Source organism: Callorhinchus milii, unplaced genomic scaffold, assembly GCF_018977255.1.
Source record: "Callorhinchus milii isolate IMCB2004 unplaced genomic scaffold, IMCB_Cmil_1.0 Scaffold1, whole genome shotgun sequence".
Classification (NCBI taxonomy): Eukaryota; Metazoa; Chordata; class Chondrichthyes; order Chimaeriformes; family Callorhinchidae; genus Callorhinchus; species Callorhinchus milii.
The window spans coordinates 26,875,047-26,897,998 of record NW_024704742.1 but is presented as its reverse complement, the minus strand read 5'-3'; the positions used below and the strand labels follow the sequence as shown (position 1 = coordinate 26,897,998).

The window sequence follows — 22,952 nt, the reverse complement described above, 5'->3', positions numbered from 1 at the left end:
TAGGAAACAGCGTGTTGCTGTAATGGGATTACTCCACTACCTTCCTGCTGAAATGAGTCTTCTTTATCTGAACCTCTTTTGTGATCTTTTGACAACAGTAAAGTGAAAACTAACCTATGAAACTAACAGTGCAGAGAATCTGGTGTAAAAAAATCCTGAACCTTTCCATTCATTATTTTTTGAAAAATCAATGGTTAAAAAAAATTGCTCAGGCCAAACATTCAAATGTTCTCAAAATCATGAAGACCAATTTCTCTTGAGCCTGAAACGTAATCATGTGCTGTAAACCTATGGTTACTGATTTACTGTGACATTCCATGTGTTTCTTCATCAGTTGCCAGGATTCAAACCTTCAGCCCTATGATTTCTGCAGCATTTCATTCCATTTAACAAACATGAATGTTTATCTGATTGGTTATCTGCCAATAAAATGTCTCTTAATAATAATAATCCTTGCATTTGATATAGCGCTTTTCACGTCGGGAGGACATCCCAAAGCGCTTCACAGAACACACTGTAAAGTGAATTGACTGTATATTTGTGGGCGAACGCGGCAGCCAATTGCGCACAGCAATGTCCCACAAACTGTCGTAGATTGAAAATTACCAATTTAATTATTGTTTTTAGTTTTGGAGGGATTATTATTAGGCTCTGTGTGGAGTAAGGAAACTTGCCCAAGGTTTCGCCCTGTGCCTGGAATTGAACTCAGGTCTCTCGCTTGCAAAGCGAGTGCTCTAACCACTGGGCTACAGGACTCTTCCAGCCAACAGTGCAGGGTATACCCACAACTGAAACATTTCTAGCTTTATTGAGTCATATTTCTCCTGGTGAGGGCATATTATTGGACTGAGATCTGAGGAAGTCAGCTGAGTTTTTTACTTCTTGTCTATATTTAAAAGAAGCTGACACCTCTACCTTTGTGTTAATATTTCATCCAAGTAAATCAAATGTATTAAAATTTAAAATTTATAATAGAATTTATTAATTATTAACATCCTACCACCAGACTGATTGTATCTGCAAAAACCTGGTTAAGAAATTCATCAACCCCAAGAACCACTGATAGACAGTCAAGAGATTAAAAATTAAATTTCAAACTAGCTTCAACGCAGTTAACAGCAGGTAGGCTCACACAATTCTGCTTAATCATGAATATCCTCGAGAATATATCAACATCCTGCTATTCAGAGCAGACTCTAAGGGTTCCAAGTCTTGATGTGGGGTTTGAACCCATAAACTCCTGATTCAAACTGTGAAGCGCTTTGGGACGTCCTCCCGACGTGAAAAGCGCTATATCAAATGCAAGGATTATTATTATTATTATTAAAGGCAAGAGTTCTATGAACGGAGCCAGTCTGATGCCAATATTTGGTTGAGTTTAATATATTTGTAGTTGGTTCAGTTCCAATTATTTGCAGTTTTTTTTTACTCTTTGAACTCTAATGATGATTTAGATTTAGAGTATCTAAACCAAAACCAGAGTTACCATGTATGCCAGCTGGAGGTGGATATTTCCTTGGGTCTCCAACCCTCTTTCCCAGGAGGGACACACCGTGCTGACCAGGCTGGCGTGTCTGTCATCAGTCATGCCCTGGAATACTACACACCTGCCTGGCTGTGGACCTGGACTACCAAAACCACACAGGAGATTGATTCTGACTTTCCATTACCAAACATGTAACTCTGGAAGCCAGCTTTGCTCCAAGGGGGAGCCTGTTACCTCCCTTCTCCACACCCCTCCCCTCCCGCTGTCGGAGAATATTGTGAAGTACAAGTTTCCTGGATTTTAATACTGTACCTAGCTTTTTGTACAAATTAATCAGACTACTGTAATACTGGATATAACTTGGTTGATAATAGGAGAAAAGTTCTGATTTCCACCATTTTTAACTTTGGGACTGCAGTCTTCAGTATTTACGACAGCGTGTGGTCAGGTCAAAGTTACTAGCAGTGCTGTTTTCAAGAGAGAGATGCAGTGTTTTGAAACACAAATTTACTAGTTAGTATAATTTAATTTCAGACTCTAGGCCTAGAATTATTCTGATACAGTATATGAGCTTCCTGTGTGAACAATTGGAGGCAGTAAAACTGTTCACACGTGAAAAATCACACCTTTCAAAACTACCAATATGTCTGCACATGTTCATATCTTCAGGCTATACTGACGATTATTCAATAAACGTTAGCTCATGAATTTGCGGTCAACAACAACTCCTTTGGAGGCAGCACGTTATGAAAGTAAATGAGGCAGTTTATTTTGTACCACCTCTTCTTTTCCTCTACATCCACTGGCTTCCCATCACACAGTTCAAGATCCCGGTTCTCACCTTCAAAGCTCTCCATGGCCTTCCTCTCCCCCAACCCACCTCTGCGACCTCCTAACCCCCTACCAATCTGCCTGCTCCCTCTGCTCAGCGGGCTCCAGCCTACGTCACGTCCCCTGTCTCGCCCGGACCACCATTGGCGGGCGGGCCTTCTGCCACTCTGCCCCCACCCTCTGGACGTGAAAGGCGCTTTACAAATGTAATTTTGTTGTTGTAATTGGATGTTTTCACTTTGCCTCCGCTCTTGGGAACTCTCTCTGATCCCTCCATTCTTGCTCCCACTCCACTATGAAGTGTTTTGCTGTTTTCATACACGAAAACTACCTTTGTGCATGCTTATGGTCACCTCCCCCCGCTCCCCTCCCCCTTGCTTGGCATTCAACCCCACCTTTGTGAAGCGCTCCAAGACATTATCCTACATGAAGGGTGCTATATAATTGAAAATGTTGTTACTCTAGGCAGCTAATCACAAGGTAAGGGAGGGGGAAGAAGTTATCACATTACAAACATGACAGCAACACCCTTAAGCATATATTATTAGTGACAGAGCAAAAGCACACTTGGACCACAGCAATATAAAAAAGCAAGGTAGCTGAGAAAGAGAATGTTACTATATGTAGTAACCCAAACCACTCAGCGTCCACTACATTAATTTCACTTCTATTCCAGGTCTGTGAGGTTCAAACACAGAACATGAATTTGTACAAAGGTTGGTTATTATGCAGCACACATTACATGATGCATTCGACACCACACATACGGTACTTTCCTCCCAAATGCATACAGACAGTAAGACCAATTCAGCAAGATATTACTGCAATAAGGGCAGTGGTCATGAACCTGAGCTAAATTATAGCTTTTTGCACCATGTTTAAAAAAGAGAAGTGGAGGAGAAAATGGTGCAAACAAAAATCTAAACACTTGCTAATCAGCTGAACTAAACTCTGATGTACACTACTTTAAGAAGTGCACTGATTTTAAGTTCAAAATTGTTATCAATTGCATGACAATATGTTAATGTTGAAATCACAGAATATACTGTAAAGTGAATTGACTATATTTTGGAGGCGATCCGTGGTAGCCAATTGTGCACAGCAGTGTCCCACAAACAGTCATGAATTGAGTGATCAAATTAATCCCTTCACACTGAACTATACGTGACAATTACATAAAAAAAGTTCCACCCTCAAATGCAATGAAAATTGCCTGACGGTTTAAATGTAAAAATGTAACAATAGTGGCTACCTATAAACTTGAGCACCTTTCATAACGCACCCCAAATCCCAATATAAAGTGTTTAAGGAATATAAAGAAGCTCCATACCTGTCTATCAGTAGGAGCAAAGGAGAAACAGCCATGTTTTCAAAACTACAATAAAATTCAATCTCTTGAGATCAGTAAAGTAGTCACATGGGTTTCTTCAAAGTTGGACCCAGGGCGTAGTTCAGCCACAAAGCTATGCTGTGGCCACAACCAGCAATAAGAGTTTAAAAAAATGCTACTTTGTCGTCATTTTTTAAACAGAACTAGCAAGTTTCAGGGAGCTCCAGGTCACTGCCTCTCCTTCTGCAGAAATCCAAAACAAAGGATAGGAAGGGCTGATAATTTGCACAATACTTTCGGGAGGGGCTAAACACTTCAATGAGTCAGCTTGTCTACTGAAACTCAATTTTAAAACAAAACCATGCACAGGAATCAGAATGCCAGTGAACTTCAGGTATATATAATATAAAGGCATATTGAACTTATTTTACTTAGATGGAGGACAGTTTTATGTTTCGCAGGCAATAAATTTAAAACCAAAGTCTGTGGACAATAAACTAGGCGGCTGGAAGTTAACAGTTCCCAAGACAAATCATCCAGGATTTGCTGACTAAGGAAACTTCACGTTATCAACCTGACATAGAATAATAACAAGAGAGAAGCTCTACATGGGTAAGCCATAGGGAAGAAATGGCTCCCGCAGGGAGGCCTTGGCTCCCGCAGGGAAGCCTTGGCTCCCGCAGGGAAGCCTTGGCTCCCGCAGGGAAGCCTTGGCTCCCGCAGGGAAGCCTTGGCTCCCGCAGGGAAGCCTTGGCTCCCGCAGGGAAGCCTTGGCTCCCGCAGGGAAGCCTTGGCTCCCGCAGGGAAGCCTTGGCTCCCACAGGGAAGCCTTGGCTCCCGCAGGGAAGCCTTGGCTCCCGCAGGGAAGCCTTGGCTCCCGCAGGGAAGCCTTGGCTCCCGCAGGGAAGCCTTGGCTCCCGCAGGGAAGCCTTGGCTCCCGCAGGGAAGCCTTGGCTCCCGCAGGGAAGCCTTGGCTCCCGCAGGGAAGCCTTGGCTCCCGCAGGGAAGCCTTGGCTCCTGCTGATGTCTCCTCCCATCTTGCTCTAACATCATCAACCTCCTTGGCCACCATTTCAAACTCACTAAACCCAGTACCTCAGTGACATCAGAGTTGAGGTTTGATCTTTAACTCTTCTTACTTCCTCACATTCAGGGCCTCATCAAGACTGCTTTTGTTCACCTCCACACATTACCCACCTCCACCCCCATCTCTCACCAAATGATACCAAAATGTTTATTAGCACTTTTCTTAATAATAATCCTTGCAGTTGATATAGCGCCTTATCATGGCTTTGAGACATCTCAAAGCACTTCACAGAATATACTGTAAATTGGATTGATTGTGTATTTTTTTGTGGGCAAAATGCAAATTTTACCTCCTATCCGGTCTCCAAGAGAGAAATGGAGAGATTGAGAGAGGTCCTATTGCTTGCTTGTATGTATCCTGTACCTCGAAGAAAAAGTAGTGTCACAAAATAAAACTGTCAGCAAAACTTCCTTTTTTATTGTGTGAATTCTTTTACTTATTGCCTTTTAAAGTCTTAGTGTGTATCTAAATTTATAGTATTCTTAATATTTGAAATTAAAATCTTATTTTTTTGAATGGAAAATTAACTGACGAGATTATTAAAAATAATAATCTTCCTTGCATTTGATATAGTACCTTATCATGTTGTTGAGATGTCTCAAAGTGCTTCACAGGATATACTGTAAAAAGTGGAGTGACTATTTTGTGGGCAAAACATTGAGGGAGTAACCAATTTTATTTGGAGAATTGTTGACCAGGACACCAGAAAAAACTTCTTTCTCTTTTCAAATAGTGCCATGGGATCGTGAACATTCACCTGAACAGGCAGATGGGACCTGTTTAATGTCTCATCCAAAGGGCAGATCCTCTGACATTGCAAGACACACCCACCACAGCACTGGAGAGTCAGCTTAGACGATTGTGATTCCAACTTCTGACCTAGGGCTTGAACCCATAACCGTCTGACTCAGAGGCAAGAGTGCTACCACTGCGTCAGGCTGACACACATGTTGGTGTAGAAATGTTGATATATTTCTGCCCTTATTTAATGGAAACTGAAGAGTCATTCCTGGTGAGGTTTTTGTCAGTCCAACAAGTCTGAGCTTGTTCATTTATACCTATGTAAACAGTGCATGTGCACTAATGGCTCTGGATAAGCGAAGCTGAGTCTAGCTCAAGTTTGTAGTGACCAAGAAAGAGGCTCCGTGACGTTCAATAGAGATAAGCTAGCTAGACAGAATCAAATATTTGACAGTATTCAGTTATTCTAACGTGGCAGCTGATTCAACAAACCACTGATTTGTTTGTAGGTGTACAATAGGCCATTCAAAAACTCACCCTTCCTCTCCACACACTGTTATTTCATCTCACTTCTAAGACCCCTCTGCTTATTAATCATTCTTCAACCCAGAAAATAGGTAGGAGACCCCAAGCCTTTGCTATACTTGAATACTGACATTATAGAGATCATTGAGAGCAGTGCAAATTGCTCTCCTGGATGGCCTGAATTGGTTTATTCATTCTCATGTTGGATGAATGTGTCACAGCACTTTACGGTGTCCTTCGGGAAGCCTGACCTGGAAAGGAGTGGAGGTGGCCAACGGCTCAGACAATGAGATGGGTCTTTTAGCTGGTTATGACTATGAAGAGGGAGGGGACAAGGTAGAGATTTGGGAAAAAAGTTTCAGTGGATGGCAGAAAAGTGCCTGAAAGCAAATTAAAGGGTTTACGGTCATAAGAGGTTGCAGAACTAGGATGATGAGGGGCTATGGAAGCATTTGGCATTGATCCACTGGGGGAATAAGAAGCCAGTCGATCCAGGCAAGGATCAGCTCATGGAGCTGAGTGTGGGAAAGGACATACCTGCAGAGTGTTGGATGTTTTGAGAAGTGAAGCTGGGAAGTGAAGCTGATAAACTGTGTTGGAAAAATCAAGATTGGAGGTGACAAAAGCTTGGATGAGGGTTTTGTCAGCGCTGGGGGTGAGATAGTGAAAGAAGTGTTTGCCAACAAAATACAGTCAATCCGCTTTATAGTATACCTTGTGAAGCACTTTGAGATGTCTTGAAGACGTAATAAGGTGCTATATCAAATGCAAGGTTTATTATTATTATTAAGTGGGTGATGTTGCGGAAATGGGAGGAAAGAGGACATGGTCAGAGGCCAAATGAAATGTATGAAGGAGAGTTAAGGCTTGAACAAAACACAGAGGTTCCAAATAGGCTCCATGCACTGGTGTGAGAAACCTGGAGATTGAGAAAGAAGCATGAGTGGGTGCAAAGAAGGACAGCTTCAATTTTGATGGGGTTCATTTAGGAAAATGTCATAACTCATCCAAGACTTGCTTTCTGACAAGTGTAAGCAAGACTGATATAGGGTGACTGCAGGAAATGGCAAGGATGATGTAGAGAAGACGATATCTATGAAGAATTTAAACAAACCAGTTGGTGCTTGACAAAAATACAATTTATTAAGTTAAAATGGTTACATCCAAAAAGATGAGCAGGGCATTCATAATTGATCCATGACTTATTCAAACTAGTCTTTAATGCTAGTGTTATAATAATAATAATCCTGGCATTTGATATAGCGCCTAATCCTATGAAACTAATCGGGTAGATATCAGCTTGTGCAAATAAACTATATCAAAACAAAATACAACTTGTAATAATAACAATCCTTGCATTTGATATAGCACCTAATTACATCCCCGGCTATAGTCAACCTTATCTCTCATCATTTTGGAGTCCTGTAGCTCAGTGGTTAGAGAACTCGCTTTGCAAGTGAGAGACCTGAGTTCAATTCCAGGCAGAGGGCGAAACCTTGGGCAAGTTTCCTTACTCCACACGGAGCCTAATAATAATCCCTCCAAAACCAAAAACAATAATAAATTGGTCATTTTCAATCTACGACTGTTTGTGGGACATTGCTGTGCGCAATTGGCTGCCGCGTTCGCCCACAAATATACAGTCAATTCACTTTACAGTGTGTTCTGTGAAGCACTTTGGGACGTCCTCCCGATGTGAAAAGCGCTATATCAAAAAAAATGCAATGCATCAATAAGGAAGTAAATTGAGCAAATTCTAATCCTCATCCCAGACGGCTATAAAACTAGTGTAATTCTTGACCTTCAAAGTTCTAAGTAAACACTGTTCGATTAATAACCTTTGTTAAATCCCAGAGTTACAAGAGTACAATTCGGATGAAGTATCATATTTCTAGGCGGAGCATTATCCAACAAAGGTTTTAAAACCATAATATTTGACGCTATGTCTAAAAAAACTGTTCTTTTGATTTTTAGGGGTAATTATCTTATTAAATCAAATGTAGGGCTTATACGGGCAAGTGAAGATAGTATACCCAGAGCTTGTGTATAGTAAGGTCTAATAAAGCAGTTTTGTTGAAATGTTTGCAAATAGTTAAGGGCCCATGGACATAAAAATCACTGCACCAGGAAATGAGATGCACATCTTAGCCAAGAATTTAAATTCCAATAAACTGAAGCTTCAAATGCCAAGTTGAAGTGCAAGTCAACCTGTGAAGCCCTGCCAAGAGTACAACCAAAACCAGCCCAACATGTTGAAGCATCTACTCATTCAAATGGGTAGTGGCGTTACACAATGCAGACCTCTAAAATTGACTGGCATCTCTAATAGATCAAGATAGCGACTAGAAAAAAAAACAGGCAGTAAGTGAAATTGCCCATTCAGGTGCAGCTCTCAACCTAGTTACCTGCCAACATAGTTTACTGGTACAAACCTGCATAATGGATATGTGCAAACCAGTTAATACTGCACACATATAATGTTTAATGATGGAAAGGCAGCCGGAAAAAAATTGTGAAAAAAGTTAATGAGTTTCTACGTTTTACAAATAAATACTTGCAATATAAAACCAAAGAGGTCACGTTTAACTTGCAGTTAGTCAAACCCCAGCTAGAGTATGCTGTACAGTTTCTAGTTGTCTCCAGATTAGGAAGGCTGTTAGGCATAGAGGCAGGAGAGGAGGAGGAGATTTACTGCTGACATTAGGCTGACACTCGAATGCAGTGCTTTGTGAAGTGCTGCATTGTCAGAGGTGCCTTCCAGATGAGACGTTAAAGATTCCACGGCACTACTCAAAAAGAATAATTTCTCCTGATGTCCTAGCCAACAATGCTCCAAATAATAGTGATTATTCACTTCAGGACCGTTTATGCAACATTACTGTGTGTAAATTGGTTGCCATATTTGCCTAGAATTGCATTTGTTAAAATGTTTTAAAAGTCCTATGAGGTACTTTGATATCTTCTTCTGGCCGGAAAGGCTCTGCATCAAACACAGAGATTATTATTAGGAACACTCAGCAGGTCAGGCAGCATCTATGGAGAAAGGAAAGTGAGTCAACGTTTTGGATCCATGACCCTTCATGAGAACCCATTCAGAAACGTTGACTCAATTTCCTTTCTCCATAGATGCTGCCTGACCTGCTGAGTGTTCCCAGTGACTTCTGTTTTTGTTACAGATTTCCAGCATAGGTAGTATTTTGCATTTTTTTTCACAGGGATTATTACTATTCATTCCCTGGCTATTTGTAGGAGATTTCAAATGCAAGAATATTATTATGATTACTACTGTGCGCAAATTGTTTCAGTCACTTCCAAAATACAGTCACTACACTGACAACAATTATTATATGATTTGACCTAAGAGCACACTCTTAAAGGGTCTATTTTCACTGCAGGAGAAATAGGGAAGATTGAGGTGGATAGAAGTATTTTAAGTTATGAGGTGTTTTGATTATATTCATAGGAAGAAATTATTTCCATTGGTCGGTGAGTCAGTAACAAGAGGGCATGACTTTAAGATGATTACTAAAGGAGTGCCTGGGGCACCCATCACCAAGTCTCATTGAATGGTTTAGTGCTCGAGATAGTGAGTGCAGGACAGGAGAGCTGGCCAACAGCATATCATGGAAATATAGAAACAGGAGTAGGACATCCAGCCCCTTGTTCCGCTATTCTATAAGATCATGGTTGATCTGTACCTCAACTTCAAATACCTGCCCTCGTCCTGTATCCCTTGATATCCTGACCTTACAAATATCTATCCACATCAGTTTCGAAAATGTGAATGGAGGCAGCATCCACAGCGTTAAGTGGGATAGAGTTCCAGAATTTCACTACTCTTTGGGTGAAAAACTGCCTCCCAATTTCACTCCTAAATGGACTAGCTCTAATTTGAAGATTATGCCCCCTGGTGCTGGATTCCCTTACCAGAGAAAATAGTTTCTCTGTATCTACTCTATTGAATCCCTTTATTATTTTAAAAATCTCAATCAGATCATCCCTCAACCTTCTGAACTCAAGGGACTAGAGTTTAGAAGTTTATGCAACCTGTCCTCATGTGGAAACAAAAGGGCCAAATTTCTGTCAGGATCACCTGGAACAGATACACCAAGTCCATCCCTATCAATGCCATCCAATACATCATCGATGAATGCATTGAATAAGGTGCATGATATCCTTGCCTTACCCATCTTTCAAAGGGGATACGCTTGGTGAGTCTACCGTCAACCCTTACACTTATATTGGAATTGGAATACATATTCTGAATAAAATCCAAATTTTAGCCATGTATTCCCACAGTTGTCAGTTTTGTCATGAGTTTCATGAACCCTCTTTGCCTTTATGCTTTGAAGAGGTAAATGGTTAGATATCCAGAAAGTAATCTACAGGAGAATGGGGAAAAGATAGGCAAATGGAATTGAACAGATTGCTCTTTCAATGAGCACGGAGATATAATGTGCTGTAAAGTTCTACGATTTCTAAGATCATCACTTTGTACAAATCAGTTTTAGCCAAAAAAAAATGTGACATTTACAAGTATGTGGCCCTTTGTGATCTCTAGACTATTTTAGTCAACAGGAAAAACGAGTATTTAAAATAAATTGAATACAAATCCACAACAGGTTACTCAACAATTGAAAAATAAAAATAGGCTAACATTTTGGGCGTTTCATTTGATAAAAGTTTGGATATAGATTAACACTCAATGTTACATTGAACAATTTCGCTTTCAGATGCTGATGAATAATGTCTTTGGGTGGGTGGGAGAATGCCTTACTGAACATATTACTTTCTGCATTTTGTAAATGTACACAACATCTTAGGGAATACTATATTGTGCTCCATGATAAAAGGCACAAAATGTATTATTTCGCATTAAGATTATAATTATTATAATAATATTTACATTTGGTACAGGACCTTTCATGTTAACAAGATGTCTCAAAGCACTATTTTGTGTAGAATGACTGTAAGTTTTTCTGGGCCATTTGCACATAGTAATGTCCCAAAACACCATGAAGTGAATGACCAATTTTATTTGGAGAATTAATTCTTAGTCAGGAAACTGGGAAAAACTCTCTTCTCTTTCCAAAAAATGCTATGGGATCTTTGTTTTCCAATTGAACAGGCAGGCAGGACCTCAATTTCAAATCTCGTCTGAAGGTCATCAGTTCCAACAATGCAGCACACCTCCAGCACTACATTATAATAATCCTTGCATTCCCCCCACAAAACATAGTCAATTCACTTTACAGTATATTCTGTGTAGCGTTTTGAGACGTAATAAGGTGCTATATCAAATGCAAGCATTATTATTACTGTTAATACATTTCAGCTCCACGCCATTCATTAACAAATGTTAGTGTACAGACAGCATAACGTACGCTTCTTTATCTTATTTCACCAACAGGATTACAAGTCTCACATCATAGCTGCTGATTCCCAATAATCTATTTTCTTTGCTGAACTTACTGCACAGTGCAGTGAGTTTGTACTAAAGCACTATGTTGTTGAAGCTTTGCAGTTTCTTCTGTGAAGCATTTAAGTAGATCAATAGTGTCCAGAACAGTTTTGACAAGATTAGAAAGTAACCGGATTGTGCTTTGACTCACTTTGATCCATCACTTCACATGATCATGTCACAGGATTATGGTATCAGTGCAGCACTTCCCAACATTCACAATACTGGACCATAATATGCAGCTGCTTCTGTTTTTCACACACCAACTGACTTGAAGAGAAAATACCAAGTGCAGAAAATAGCTTAATTGTGGCTGTTCTGTGTGTAGCCTGTAGAAAAGTGGTTGCAAGTGAGAGTTCATCTTATGTACCGATCAACCACAAGCAACGCCTACATGTGCAAATATTCAACGATGAGATGTGATGTCTGACTTGGTCATAATAAGCCTCATAACTGAAACACACATTAAATACTTCATTGTCACAAAACGTTTAAGAGAAATAGAATATTCTGCAGTTTCAGTTAATACTAGGAGGAGTTGTACGGTCAGCCTTGAACTAGAGTCACATATATGCTTTACTTTTGAGGTCAAGGGGGAGGGGTAAACTGGTGCTGATTGAATTTTGTTTTCCATATCTCACTGAAGCCCACACCTGCTGATGATGGAGGATCTTGTGAAAGCTGTCCTTTATGGCTATTTTCTCTTGGGCTCTCACCAATCCAACGTCTCATTGCTTCTGTCTTCAATTTTCTTTGTCTATCTCTTCAACTCAGTGAACAAGTACACAACCTCAGCTCTCTTTCCTCCCTCACATCCAGTCCCTCTTTGCCATTTCAGTCGCCTCTAACCTGATCATACACCCAGTGTTGTCAAAGCACTCATTCCAGGTTCCATCACCACCAGATTAGACTTTTCAAAAGCCCTCCTCACCGGCCTCTCCTGCTACAACATCCACAACACCCAGGGTTTTTCCGTCCACCTAGAACACTCAGTTAAAATATTATTAAAAAGAACAAAGTGAGGATTTGAAAGATAATCTAATACAAAGCTTTGATTTCCCTCCTCTCTAGGATTATTCTCAGGCATGTGGAGGAAGGAAACTTGTCCAAGGCTTTGCCCTGCTGGGAATCGAACCAGGTCTCTCGCTTGCAAAGGTGAGTGCTCTAACCACTGAGCTACAGGACTCCACAATGATTTGATATGAATCGAAGGTTCATACATAAATAAAACCCTGTGGCATGTTTGCAAGATAAACTAAGAGTAAGCACGATTTTTGCAATAAAACTGCTATACTTTTTAACTCAAAATACTTAATTGCTGACAAGTCAACTTGTATTCCTCACCATTACTGCACTATCACTATAGTAACAGTTCAGTGTCACCACAAAAAGCTTTCTACAAACACTTCCCTGGACTCACTTTCCATCATACAAGGCAGATGTATGACACTTTTCATTCAATTTTTTAAAACTTCAACCTATGAACATCTATACACTATATACAGCAAATAGTTTAAAAAATATACACAGGCAGTTTAAAAACAAATCATTTTCATATTAAAATACTAAAAAACAAAATTACATTTGTATAGCGCCTTTCACATCGGGAGGACATCCCAAGGCGCTGGAGAGTCAAGAGTTTCGGACCCGAGCTAGGGGTCAGGATCGGTGAGGTGGAGGGCGGGAAGCAGGGAGATCAAAAGCACGGTCGAAGAGGAGGGTCTTGAGATGGGTCTTGAAAGAGGCAAGGGATGAGGCAAGGCGGAGGGATTGCGGGATGGAGTTCCAGAGGGCGGGGGCAGAATGGCAGAAGGCCCGCACGTCAATGGTGGGGCGGGTGAGGCGAGGGACTCCCGTGAAGCAGGCTGGAGCCCGCTAAGCGGAGGGATCGAGCAGGATAGTAGTGGGTTAAGGGGTCGAAGAGGTAGGGGGAGCAAGACCATGGAGGGCTTTGAAGGTGAGGACCAGAATCTTGAACTGTATCCTCTGTATGATGGGAAGTTAGTGGAGTTGGGCAAGGACGGGGGTGACTGGGTCACGTGCCTGGTGCGGGAGAGGACATGGGCTGCAGAGTTCTGGATGACCTGCAGCCTATGGAGGGAGGAGTTGGGGGAGGCCAACAAGCAAAGAGGTCCAGCATCGCCTCACAGTTGGCATTGGAGGTGAGGATGGGCGAGGTACGAAAGGGTGGGAGGAGGAGCTTGGGGTTGTCCTTGGCCTCCAAGATTGTCTTGGAGTAGAATGACGATTTAGTGGACTTAAGCTGTACTTTCTCTTTTAAAAATGAAATGTTAAAACTTTATTTGAAATAATTTTGGAGCAAATTCTCTTAGCTGATCAGTCAATGAATCAATTGGGGCTTACAATTGGCCTCAGTGGCATAGGGTAGAAAAGGGAGGAGGGGAAGAAAACAGAACCAAGCTGGGATGTAATGTCATCCACCTGCTGACACTCAGCAGCAACACTCACATATTAATGACAACTTGGGCGAAGCTCCAAAGTCATTCAAATCTGTGAAACCATAGCTCCATAGAACAGAAAACAAATTCTCATGATAAAAAATTGAGATGTTTCATGCTCATTAATGGATGAATGTCAATGTAGAGATAATTTTGTTGCATTAGCAAACACTGTCAGGTCAAAAATATCATTAACAACACACAGATCAACCTCCCACACTCTGCTCACCCAAGATCTTTTGCAGTAATGTGAATTTTTTCCATTTTCCTCACGAGCAAAACTAAAAGTGGCCTGTGAGATTGCCAATTTCATTCTAAATAATGATCGGTTTTGTGCTATGAACCCCTTGTGGAAGAGAGAATTCAATCCTATCAGAACAAGTTTCAATCTCTGGTCTCAAGCAAATTCATTATCATAGAAAGGCTGGATTGGCCTTGTGATGGCATACAATGTCTTGCTTTGTCAGGCTGCAGAGAAAACATCTCTTATTCCTAGACTCGGGTCAAAAGTCATGCCAAAACCAGGAGACTTGATGAATACGACATATTCAATGTTTACTGTCTACAGCAAAGACATATGGTGTAGGCATCATTCTGCTACAAGATAATAACTGGAGCAATAGAACAAGAAATGATGATGTTAACGCTCTGCACCCAAGTATCAATCTAACAAACAACTTTCTGTACAGAATACTGGCAGTAAAGTGCTTCTGACAGCTGAAGAAATTTAGCCCCCACTCCACAACTGGAATCCCCTGACCTCTGTATGCAGAGCTCAAACAAAACGTTAACCAATAGTTGACCAAACCAGGCCTCTTGAAGATGCATTAAGTTAGGAAAATCATCACCTTGCCAGGCCCTATTGGGGTAGAATGTTTGCAAATTGTTTTGTACTTTCTTTCAGCAGTCACATTAATGATCATGACATTTGATAGGTGCTGGTGGGGGGGAGGCAAACCATAAACATAATAAAAAGGTGCCAATAAATGTACTTTGTGAACCAGCGACAAATATCTACAATAAAATCCAATTTGGACAATTTTTTTAATAACTTTTAAAACACACAAGTTAATCTCCGATTCAAGGTTGGTCATGGTGCAGTTCAGTATTTATGGCAGAGATCCCAACTGTAAAATTCTGGTGTGACAAAAGGAGATGCAATTCTACACTAGAGGATTGTTTAATCCAAGGTTAACATGGAAACACAAGGTCACTCAAAAAGTGGAAGACTGAACACCAAACCAGACAAATTAATATCATTATAGGAGGAGTTACAGCAGTTTGTGTTTCTAAAATTTCTTTGTGGGATAAAACAGATTTCCTGTAAAGTTTTCATATTTAAAGGCAGTCATAAATTTGAGTGTTAGCAAAATATTTGTTTCAAAAAATCATTTCCACTATTTATACATTTGTTTGAGCAAAATGAACATCTGCCGGACTTTATACTAACATTTGCATATTTAAAAATTCAAATACAAAAAAGATTAACTTAACAAAAAGTCTTGAAGCTAGCAATTGGAAAAAAAGCAGTAACAGTTTGAAATAAGATACATAACTCAGTCAGCTTCAGCATTGAGAAAACAAATTAAAGCTTTGTACAGAACCTTCATCAGGCTCTTCAGAAGCTAACTAATGTGCTGTATATTTCCAAACAGTTCTGCGTTTAGTGGTACAAAAAAGTAAAATTAATAATAATAATCCTTGTATTTGATATAGATCCTTATCATGTTTTAGAGACATCTCAAAGCGCTTCACAGAAGACCGTGAAGTGAAATGACTATATATTTTGTGGGCAAAACACGTCAGCCAATTGCGTACAGCAATGTCCCACACGGTCATGGATCGAGTGACCAAATTATCCTTAGAATTTTTGAAAACGTTTTATTAGCCCCAGAAAAGCGATCTGCCAATTGACTAACAACTGAGTTGTTATTTAATGTTAGGTAAACAGAGGCATGTGGAGTAAGGAAACTTGCCCTACATTTTGCCCTGCCCGGGAATCAAACCCAGGTGCTCTTGCTTGCGAGGTGAGTGCTCTAACCACTAAGCTACAGACTCCATATTATATATATGTATAAATAGTAAACCATGGAATTTTACAATGTTGCCTATGGTCAAGGATGGGGTAAAGACACCAATCAGCTTTTGTTAAAACCGAGTAAAGCCTTCTTAAATCTATTTAGACGCCAAATGAATATCGACAGATAAAGCACACACAGTACATACTCAGTTTTAAGAAGAATGGGGAAGCTATTAGAACACATTTATGTAAATTGGACAGTACCTGGTAAAGAAGGTGGCAAGTGGGCCCAGCTTTCTGTATTTGGCTTCTTGTTCGAAAGGATTGCTGCCTCCATTGTATGTATCTCTGGAGCAACTTAAACTGACATCTGTGAACTGTGCATCATCAGTTTCCAGGTTTACAATTGCACTTGAGTCACTGGTGACTAGGCTATCCAAAATATCCTCATTACTGACAGACAGAGTGGTGGATAGCTCCGTGCTGAGGCTGGAGATGCTGCTTACAGACATGTTATCGGCCTTGTTTCCTCCTCTAGCAGATGGGCTGTACAGTTTCACATTATCATAGCCAGTCCGGGGGAATGTTGATGACTTTCGCAAAATACTCTCACTCTCCAGACGTGCAGCTGGTGAACACATGCCAGGAGGAAGACTACCTGAGCCTTGAACAAGTTTTTCATGTGAAATTCCAGTAGTTTGGGATAAATCGGCATTATTCATCCTGGCATTTAAAATACCACAATGGATCGGCTCTGGATTTCCAATTTCCAATGTGGGAATGCCTGAATCTTCGGAATTAAGGCTACTACTGTCTTCATATCTAATGCAGTGCAAATTATGCTTATAATTTGGTACAGACAAAGACCAAGTCTTCACTTCACAATTTTGAAGATTCACAACTTCATAACTGTTGACACACTGTCCAGCAGGGGTCACAAAGTCAGTGCAAACGCTATTCTGCATCATCTTAGGTGAGGAGCTGCATGTTCCTAAAAGCACAAAAAATATTCATAAGAAACTGCATTTATTTCTAAAATGTTTTGAAATAAAATTAAACGCAAAGGGCTATAAAGGCTGAATGTTGGAATTAAAATGCTAATTGGTAACCATTATTTGGATTAACTTAAAGATCTAATTGTCAACACAATGCAGTGCTAAAAATATCCAAGAATATTTTGGATGTGATATGACAACTATAAGAAACAACAACAACAAACTGCATTTGTATAGTGCCTTTCACGCCAGGAGGACTTCCCAAGGCTCTCAAAGAAATTATTACTTTGAGAGCCATTGGACTAAATGGCAGAACTATTCAACACCTAAACTTACATAAATTTTAATGGATAAGAAACAAAGAAGTGCGGGAGAGTGAGAGCGCCACAGAGTGACAATCTCACTCTGTTCTCTCTCTTCATTCTCTCTCTCTATTTCACTCTCTCGCTCTCTATGGCTCAGCTCTCCACTTTCTAGTCTCACTCTCTCCCTCTATTCTCACTCTCACTATTCTCTCTCGATTTTCACTCTCTATTCTCACCTCACTCACGATTATCTCTCTATTCTCACACTCGCTATTATTTCTATCCGCACATATACTCGCTCTCACTCCCCGCCCTCGCTCTCTCTTCTCGCCCTCACTCCCCACCCTCTCTCACCCTCACTCTCTCCCTCTTTCTCTCTCCCCTCACACTCGCTCACTCCCCTCACGCTCACTCACTCTCTCTCTCTCTCCTCTCACTCACTCACTCCTCTCACACTCACTCACTCCTCTCACACTCGCTCACTCCCCTCACGCTCACTCACTCTCTCTCTCTCTCTCTCCTCTCACACTCACTCACTCCTCTCACACTCACTCACTCCTCTCACACTCACTCACTCCCTTCACACTCTCTCTCTCTCCCTTCACACTCACTCTCTCCCCTCGCACTCACTCACTCTCTCCTCACACTCACTCACTCTCTCTCTCTCTCCTCTCACACTCACTCACTCCTCTCACACTCACTCACTCCTCTCACACTCACTCACTCCCTTCACACTCACTCTCTCTCTCCCTTCACACTCACTCCCCTCGCACTCACTCACTCTCTCCCCTCACACTCACTCTCTCCCCTCACACTCACTCACTTCTCTCACACTCACTCACTCCTCTCACACTCACTCACTCCCCTCACTCACTCACTCACTCCTCTCACACTCACTCACTCCCTTCACACTCTCTCTCTCTCTCCCTTCACACTCACTCCCCTCGCACTCACTCACTCTCTCCCCTCACACTCTCTCTCTCTCTCCCTTCACACTCACTCCCCTCGCACTCACTCACTCTCTCCCCTCACACTCTCTCTCTCTCTCCCTTCACACTCACTCACTCTCTCCCCTCACACTCTCTCTCTCTCTCTCTCTCTCTCTCTCCCTTCACACTCACTCTCTATTCTCACACTCTCCCTCTCTCCCCTCACACTCTCCCTCTCTCCTCTCACACTCACTCTCTCCCGTCACACTCTCTCTCTCCCTCCCCTCACACTCTCTCTCTATTCTCACTCTCTCTCTCTCCCCCCTCACACTCTCTCTCTATTCTCACACTCTCCCTCTCTCCCCTCACACTCTCCCTCTCTCCTCTCACACTCACTCTCTCCCTCACACTCTCCCTCTCTCCCCTCACACTCTCTCTCTCTCCCCTCACACTCCCTCTCTCCCCTCACACTCTCTCTCTATTCTCACACTCTCTCTCTCTCCCCTCACACTCCCTCTCTCCCCTCACACTCTCTCTCTATTCTCACTCTCTCTCTCTCCCCCCTCACACTCTCTCTCTATTCTCACACTCTCCCTCTCTCCCCTCACACTCTCCCTCTCTCCTCTCACACTCACTCTCTCCCCTCACACTCTCCCTCTCTCCCCTCACACTCTCTCTCTCTCCCCTCACACTCTCTCTCTCTCCCCTCACACTCCCTCTCTCCCCTCACACTCTCTCTCTATTCTCACACTCTCTCTCTCTCCCCTCACACTCCCTCTCTCCCCTCACACTCTCTCTCTATTCTCACACTCTCTCTCTCTCCCCTCACACTCCCTCTCTCCCCTCACACTCTCTCTCTATTCTCACACTCTCCCTCTCTCCCCTCACACTCACTCTCTCCCCTCACACTCACTCTCTATTCTCACACTCTCTCTCTCTCTCCCCTCACACTCTCCCTCTCTCCCCTCACACTCACTCTCTCCCCTCACACTCCCTCTCTCCCCTCACTCTCCCTCACACTCTCTCTCTCTCTCCCCTCACACTCTCTCTCTCTCTCCCCTCACGCTCACCCACTCTCCCTCCATTCTCGCTCCCTCTCTCCCCTCACACACTCACTCTATTTTCCCTCTCCCTGTGTCCCCTCACACACTCACTCTATTTTCCCTCTCCCTGTGTCCCCTCACACACTCACTCTATTTTCCCTCTCCCTGTGTCCCCTCACACACTCACTCTATTTTCCCTCTCCCTGTGTCCCCTCACACACTCACGCTCTCTGGGCTCGGCTCCCGCTCCCCGGGCCGGTGGCGGCCGTTGGCTCCGCGTTTCCATGGAGCCGCCGCCGCGCGCTGGCCCCGAGCTTGGGCTTCACTTCCGGCCACCGGCTCCCGCCGCCGCCGCCGCCATCTTGTAACATTCCCACTAACCGAGCGTCAGAGCACATCGATCGGAACCGGGAGTCAGACAGAGCGAGGCAAGAGCAATCGAGCCCGCGTCATCCTCATAGCCCCGCCCCCCCCCCACCAACTGCCAACTGCCAACTGGAGGAGAGACTCTCCTCTCTCCCTGTGTGGGGGGGTGTTGGGGGGTGTAGGGTGTGTGTGGGGGTGTGTGTGTGTGTTGGGGTGTGTGTGTAGGGGTGTTGGGGGGTGTGTGTAGGGGTGTGTGTGTAGGGGTGTGTGTGTGTGTAGGGCTGTTGGGGTGTGTGTGTATAATAATAATAATAATAATCCTTGCGTTTGATATAGCGCTTTTCACGTTGGGAGGACGTCCCAGAGCGCTTCACAGAACACACTGTAAAGTGAATTGACTGTATATTTGTGGGCGAACGCGGCGGCCGATTGCGCACAGCAATGTCCCACAAACAGTCGTAGATTGAAAATGACCAATTTATTATTGTTTTTGGTTTTTTGGAGGGATTATTATTAGGCTCTGTGTGGAGTAAGGAAACTTGCCCAAGGTTTCGCCCTCTGCCTGGAATTGAACTCAGGTCTCTCGCTTGCAAAGCAAGTGCTCTAACCACTGAGCTACAGGACTGTATGTGTGTAGGGGTGTGGGTGTGTGTGTGTTGGGGTGTGTACGGGTGTGTGTATGTATGTGTGTAGGGGGTGTCTAGGTGTGTGTGGGGGTGGGTGTGTGTAGGGGTGTGTGTGTGGGGGTGTGTGTGTGTGGGGGTGTGTGTGGGGGGGTGTGTGTGTGTAGGGGTGTGTGTGTGGGGGTGTGTGTGTGTAGGGGTGGGGGTGTGTGTGTGGGGGTGTGTGTGTGTGGGGGGGGTGTGGGTGTGTGTGTGTGTGGGGGTGTGTGTGTGTTGGGGTGTGTGTGTGTTGGGGTGTGTGTGGGTGTGTGTGTGTGTGGGGGGGTGTGGGTGTGTGTGTGTGTGGGGGTGTGTGTGTGTTGGGGTGGGTGTGTGTAGGGGTGTGTGTGTGGGGGTGTGTGTGTGTGGGGGTGTGTGTGTGTTGGGGTGTGTGTGTGTAGGGGTGTGTGTGTGTTGGGGTGTGTGTGTGTTGGGTGTGTGTGTGTTGGGGTGGGTGTGTGTGGGGTGGGTGTGTGTAGGGGTGGGTGTGTGGGGGTGTGTGTGTGTGGGGGTGTGTGTGTGTTGGGGTGGGTGTGTGTAGGGGTGTGTGTGTGGGGGTGTGTGTGTGGGGGTGTGTGTAGGGGTGTTGGGGTGTGTGTGTAGGGGTGTTGTGGTGTGTGTGTAGGGGTGTGTGTGTGTAGGGGTGTGTGTGTAGGGGTGTTGGGGGGTGTGTGTAGGGGTGTGTGTGTGTAGGGGTGTTGGGGTGTGTGTGTAGGGGTGTGTGTGTAGGGGTGTGTGTGTAGGGGTGTTGGGTGTGTGTGTAGGGGTGTGTGTGTAGGGTGTTGGGGTGTGTGTGTAGGGGTGTGTGTGTAGGGGTGTGTGTGTAGGGGTGTTGGGGGGTGTGTGTAGGGGTGTGTGTGTGTAGGGGTGGGTGTGTAGGGTGTGTGTAGGGGTGTGGGTGTGTGTGTAGGGGTGGGTGTGTAGGGGTGTTGGGGGGTGTGTGTAGGGGTGTGTGTGTAGGGGTGTTGGGGTGGGTGTAGAGGTGTTGGGGTGTGTGTGTAGGGGTGTGTGTGTAAGTGTGTGTGTGTGTAGGGGGTGTCTAGGTGTGTGTGTGTGGGTGTGTGTGTGTAGGGGTGTGTGTGTAAGTGTGTGTGTGTGTAGGGGTGTGTGTGTGTTGGGGTGTGTGTGTGTGGGTGTGTGTGTGTAGGGGTGTGTGTGTGGGGGTGTGTGTGTGTAGGGGTGTGTGTGTGTGTAGGGGTGTGTGTGTGTTGGGGTGTGTATGTGTAGGTGTGTAGGGGTTTTTGTAGGGGTGTGTGTGTAGGGTGAGTGTGTAGGAGTGTATTTGTGTGTAGGGAATCGAGTCAGTCCCCCTGTGGCCGTCTGGATAATAAAAACAACAACAATAATAATAATAACATTCCTCGCGTTTTGTTAATGATGTTAAATTGGTCGTCTATAAGATCTCAAAGCGCTCCTTCACGGGATTTACCGCAAAGTGTTGTGATTGTGTGTTTTGGAGGTGAACGCCAGCAATCAATTTCCGCACAACAATGCACAAGCAGATGTGGAGTCGGTCCCTAATTTTTATTGGGTGGGGGTTGGGGATTGTTGGGCGGGACCCTGGAAGAAATCCCCTTTCTCTTTTTGAACCGTGTCATGGGATCTTTATCGTTCACCAGCACAGGCAGACGTGGCTTCAGTTTAACGTCTCATCTGAAGAATGCATCTCCCAGCAATGCAGCGTGATAGTGCGCACCTCCTTGTATTTGATATACTGCCTTTCACGAGGGAAGCATAATAATAATAAGCATAATAATAATCCTTTGCATATGATATCGTGCCTTAACCGATCATTGTGAGTATCAAAGCGCTTCACAGAATATACTGTAAAGAGGAATTGACAGTGTATATTGCCGGAGAGACGCGGCAGCCAATTACGCACAGCAGTGCCCCACAAACAGTCGTCAAAAAAAAAATGTGTCAAAGCGCTAAACAGGATTTATTGTTAAGTGTAATAACTATTTTTTGTAGGCAATAACACGGGACTGGGTATAGGAAGTTTTAAACAAAAGGCTTGCCATTACAGAAAATGCAAAAATCAGTATGTGTGTGTGTTGGGGTGGGGGAGCCAGCAATTCCTGATGTTACATTTTAAAGTTTATGTAATAAAATAAAAGAATAATCTTTACATTTGACATAGCACCTTTCAGGTCAGGAGGACATCCCAAAGCAATGTAAAGTAAGGGAATAGGATTCTTCTGGCAAGATCAGCAGTGAGACTGTTAGGAGTGAATAGACAACCTTAAAAATTACAGAAGTTCTAACCAGAGGAAAATGAGTCAACACTCAATAGTGACTCCTGCTTACCATGTTCTACCCAGTCCGTGAAGTCCATGTGCCTCCCACTTTTACTATGTCCAGTTTCTTGCATTTTTCCTGTGTTGAGCTGTATGAAGTGATCACCTCTCTTTGTCTGTCTCGTTCTGGATCCAGAGTTGTTTCCCATTCTCACCAATTTGGTGTCAATGTTTTATCAAATAATATAACTTTTTAAAATACAAGTCAAACGGTAATACACTGGAACAGTTTCACTTACCTCAAAGGATTTCACTTAATTTGTGAGGCCATGAATCCGTTACTTTTTTAGGAACTATTATTGCACAGTAATATATCCTGTTAGGATATCCTGTGTGAAACAGAAACTCCTACTCCAGTGCCAACCATTTCAGCAGTACAAGTTAATGATAGTTCCCCTTTTTTAAAAAAATGTTT

At 43.2% G+C, this 22,952-nt stretch overlaps 1 protein-coding gene and 1 long non-coding RNA gene across 5 annotated transcripts in view; one reads left to right on the top strand and one right to left on the bottom strand.

The window, feature by feature from the left end:
* Positions 1–22,580, bottom strand: part of LOC103181317 (TBC1 domain family, member 14) — a 55,816-nt gene extending 33,236 nt beyond the window's left edge. For 2 of the 4 annotated variants that reach the window (XM_007897720.2, XM_007897721.2), the window contains exons 1-2: positions 19,438–19,552; positions 16,205–16,931 (exon numbers count right to left, since the gene is read on the bottom strand). In XM_007897720.2, the coding sequence (XP_007895911.1) occupies positions 16,205–16,931; positions 19,438–19,498 (788 nt within the window). In that variant the 5' untranslated portion in view covers positions 19,499–19,552. Of the gene's footprint in view, positions 1–3,647; positions 3,678–16,204; positions 16,932–19,437; positions 19,553–22,547 lie in introns of those variants that run through there. The other 2 variants (XM_007897722.1, XM_007897723.1) reach the window with 2 other exon arrangements.
* Positions 3,895–12,760, top strand: LOC103181316. The gene is made up of 3 exons (XR_488198.2): positions 3,895–4,041; positions 5,468–5,746; positions 12,533–12,760. It is a non-coding gene; the product is annotated as an uncharacterized LOC103181316 (long non-coding RNA).
* Positions 22,581–22,952: the final 372 nt, after the last annotated feature.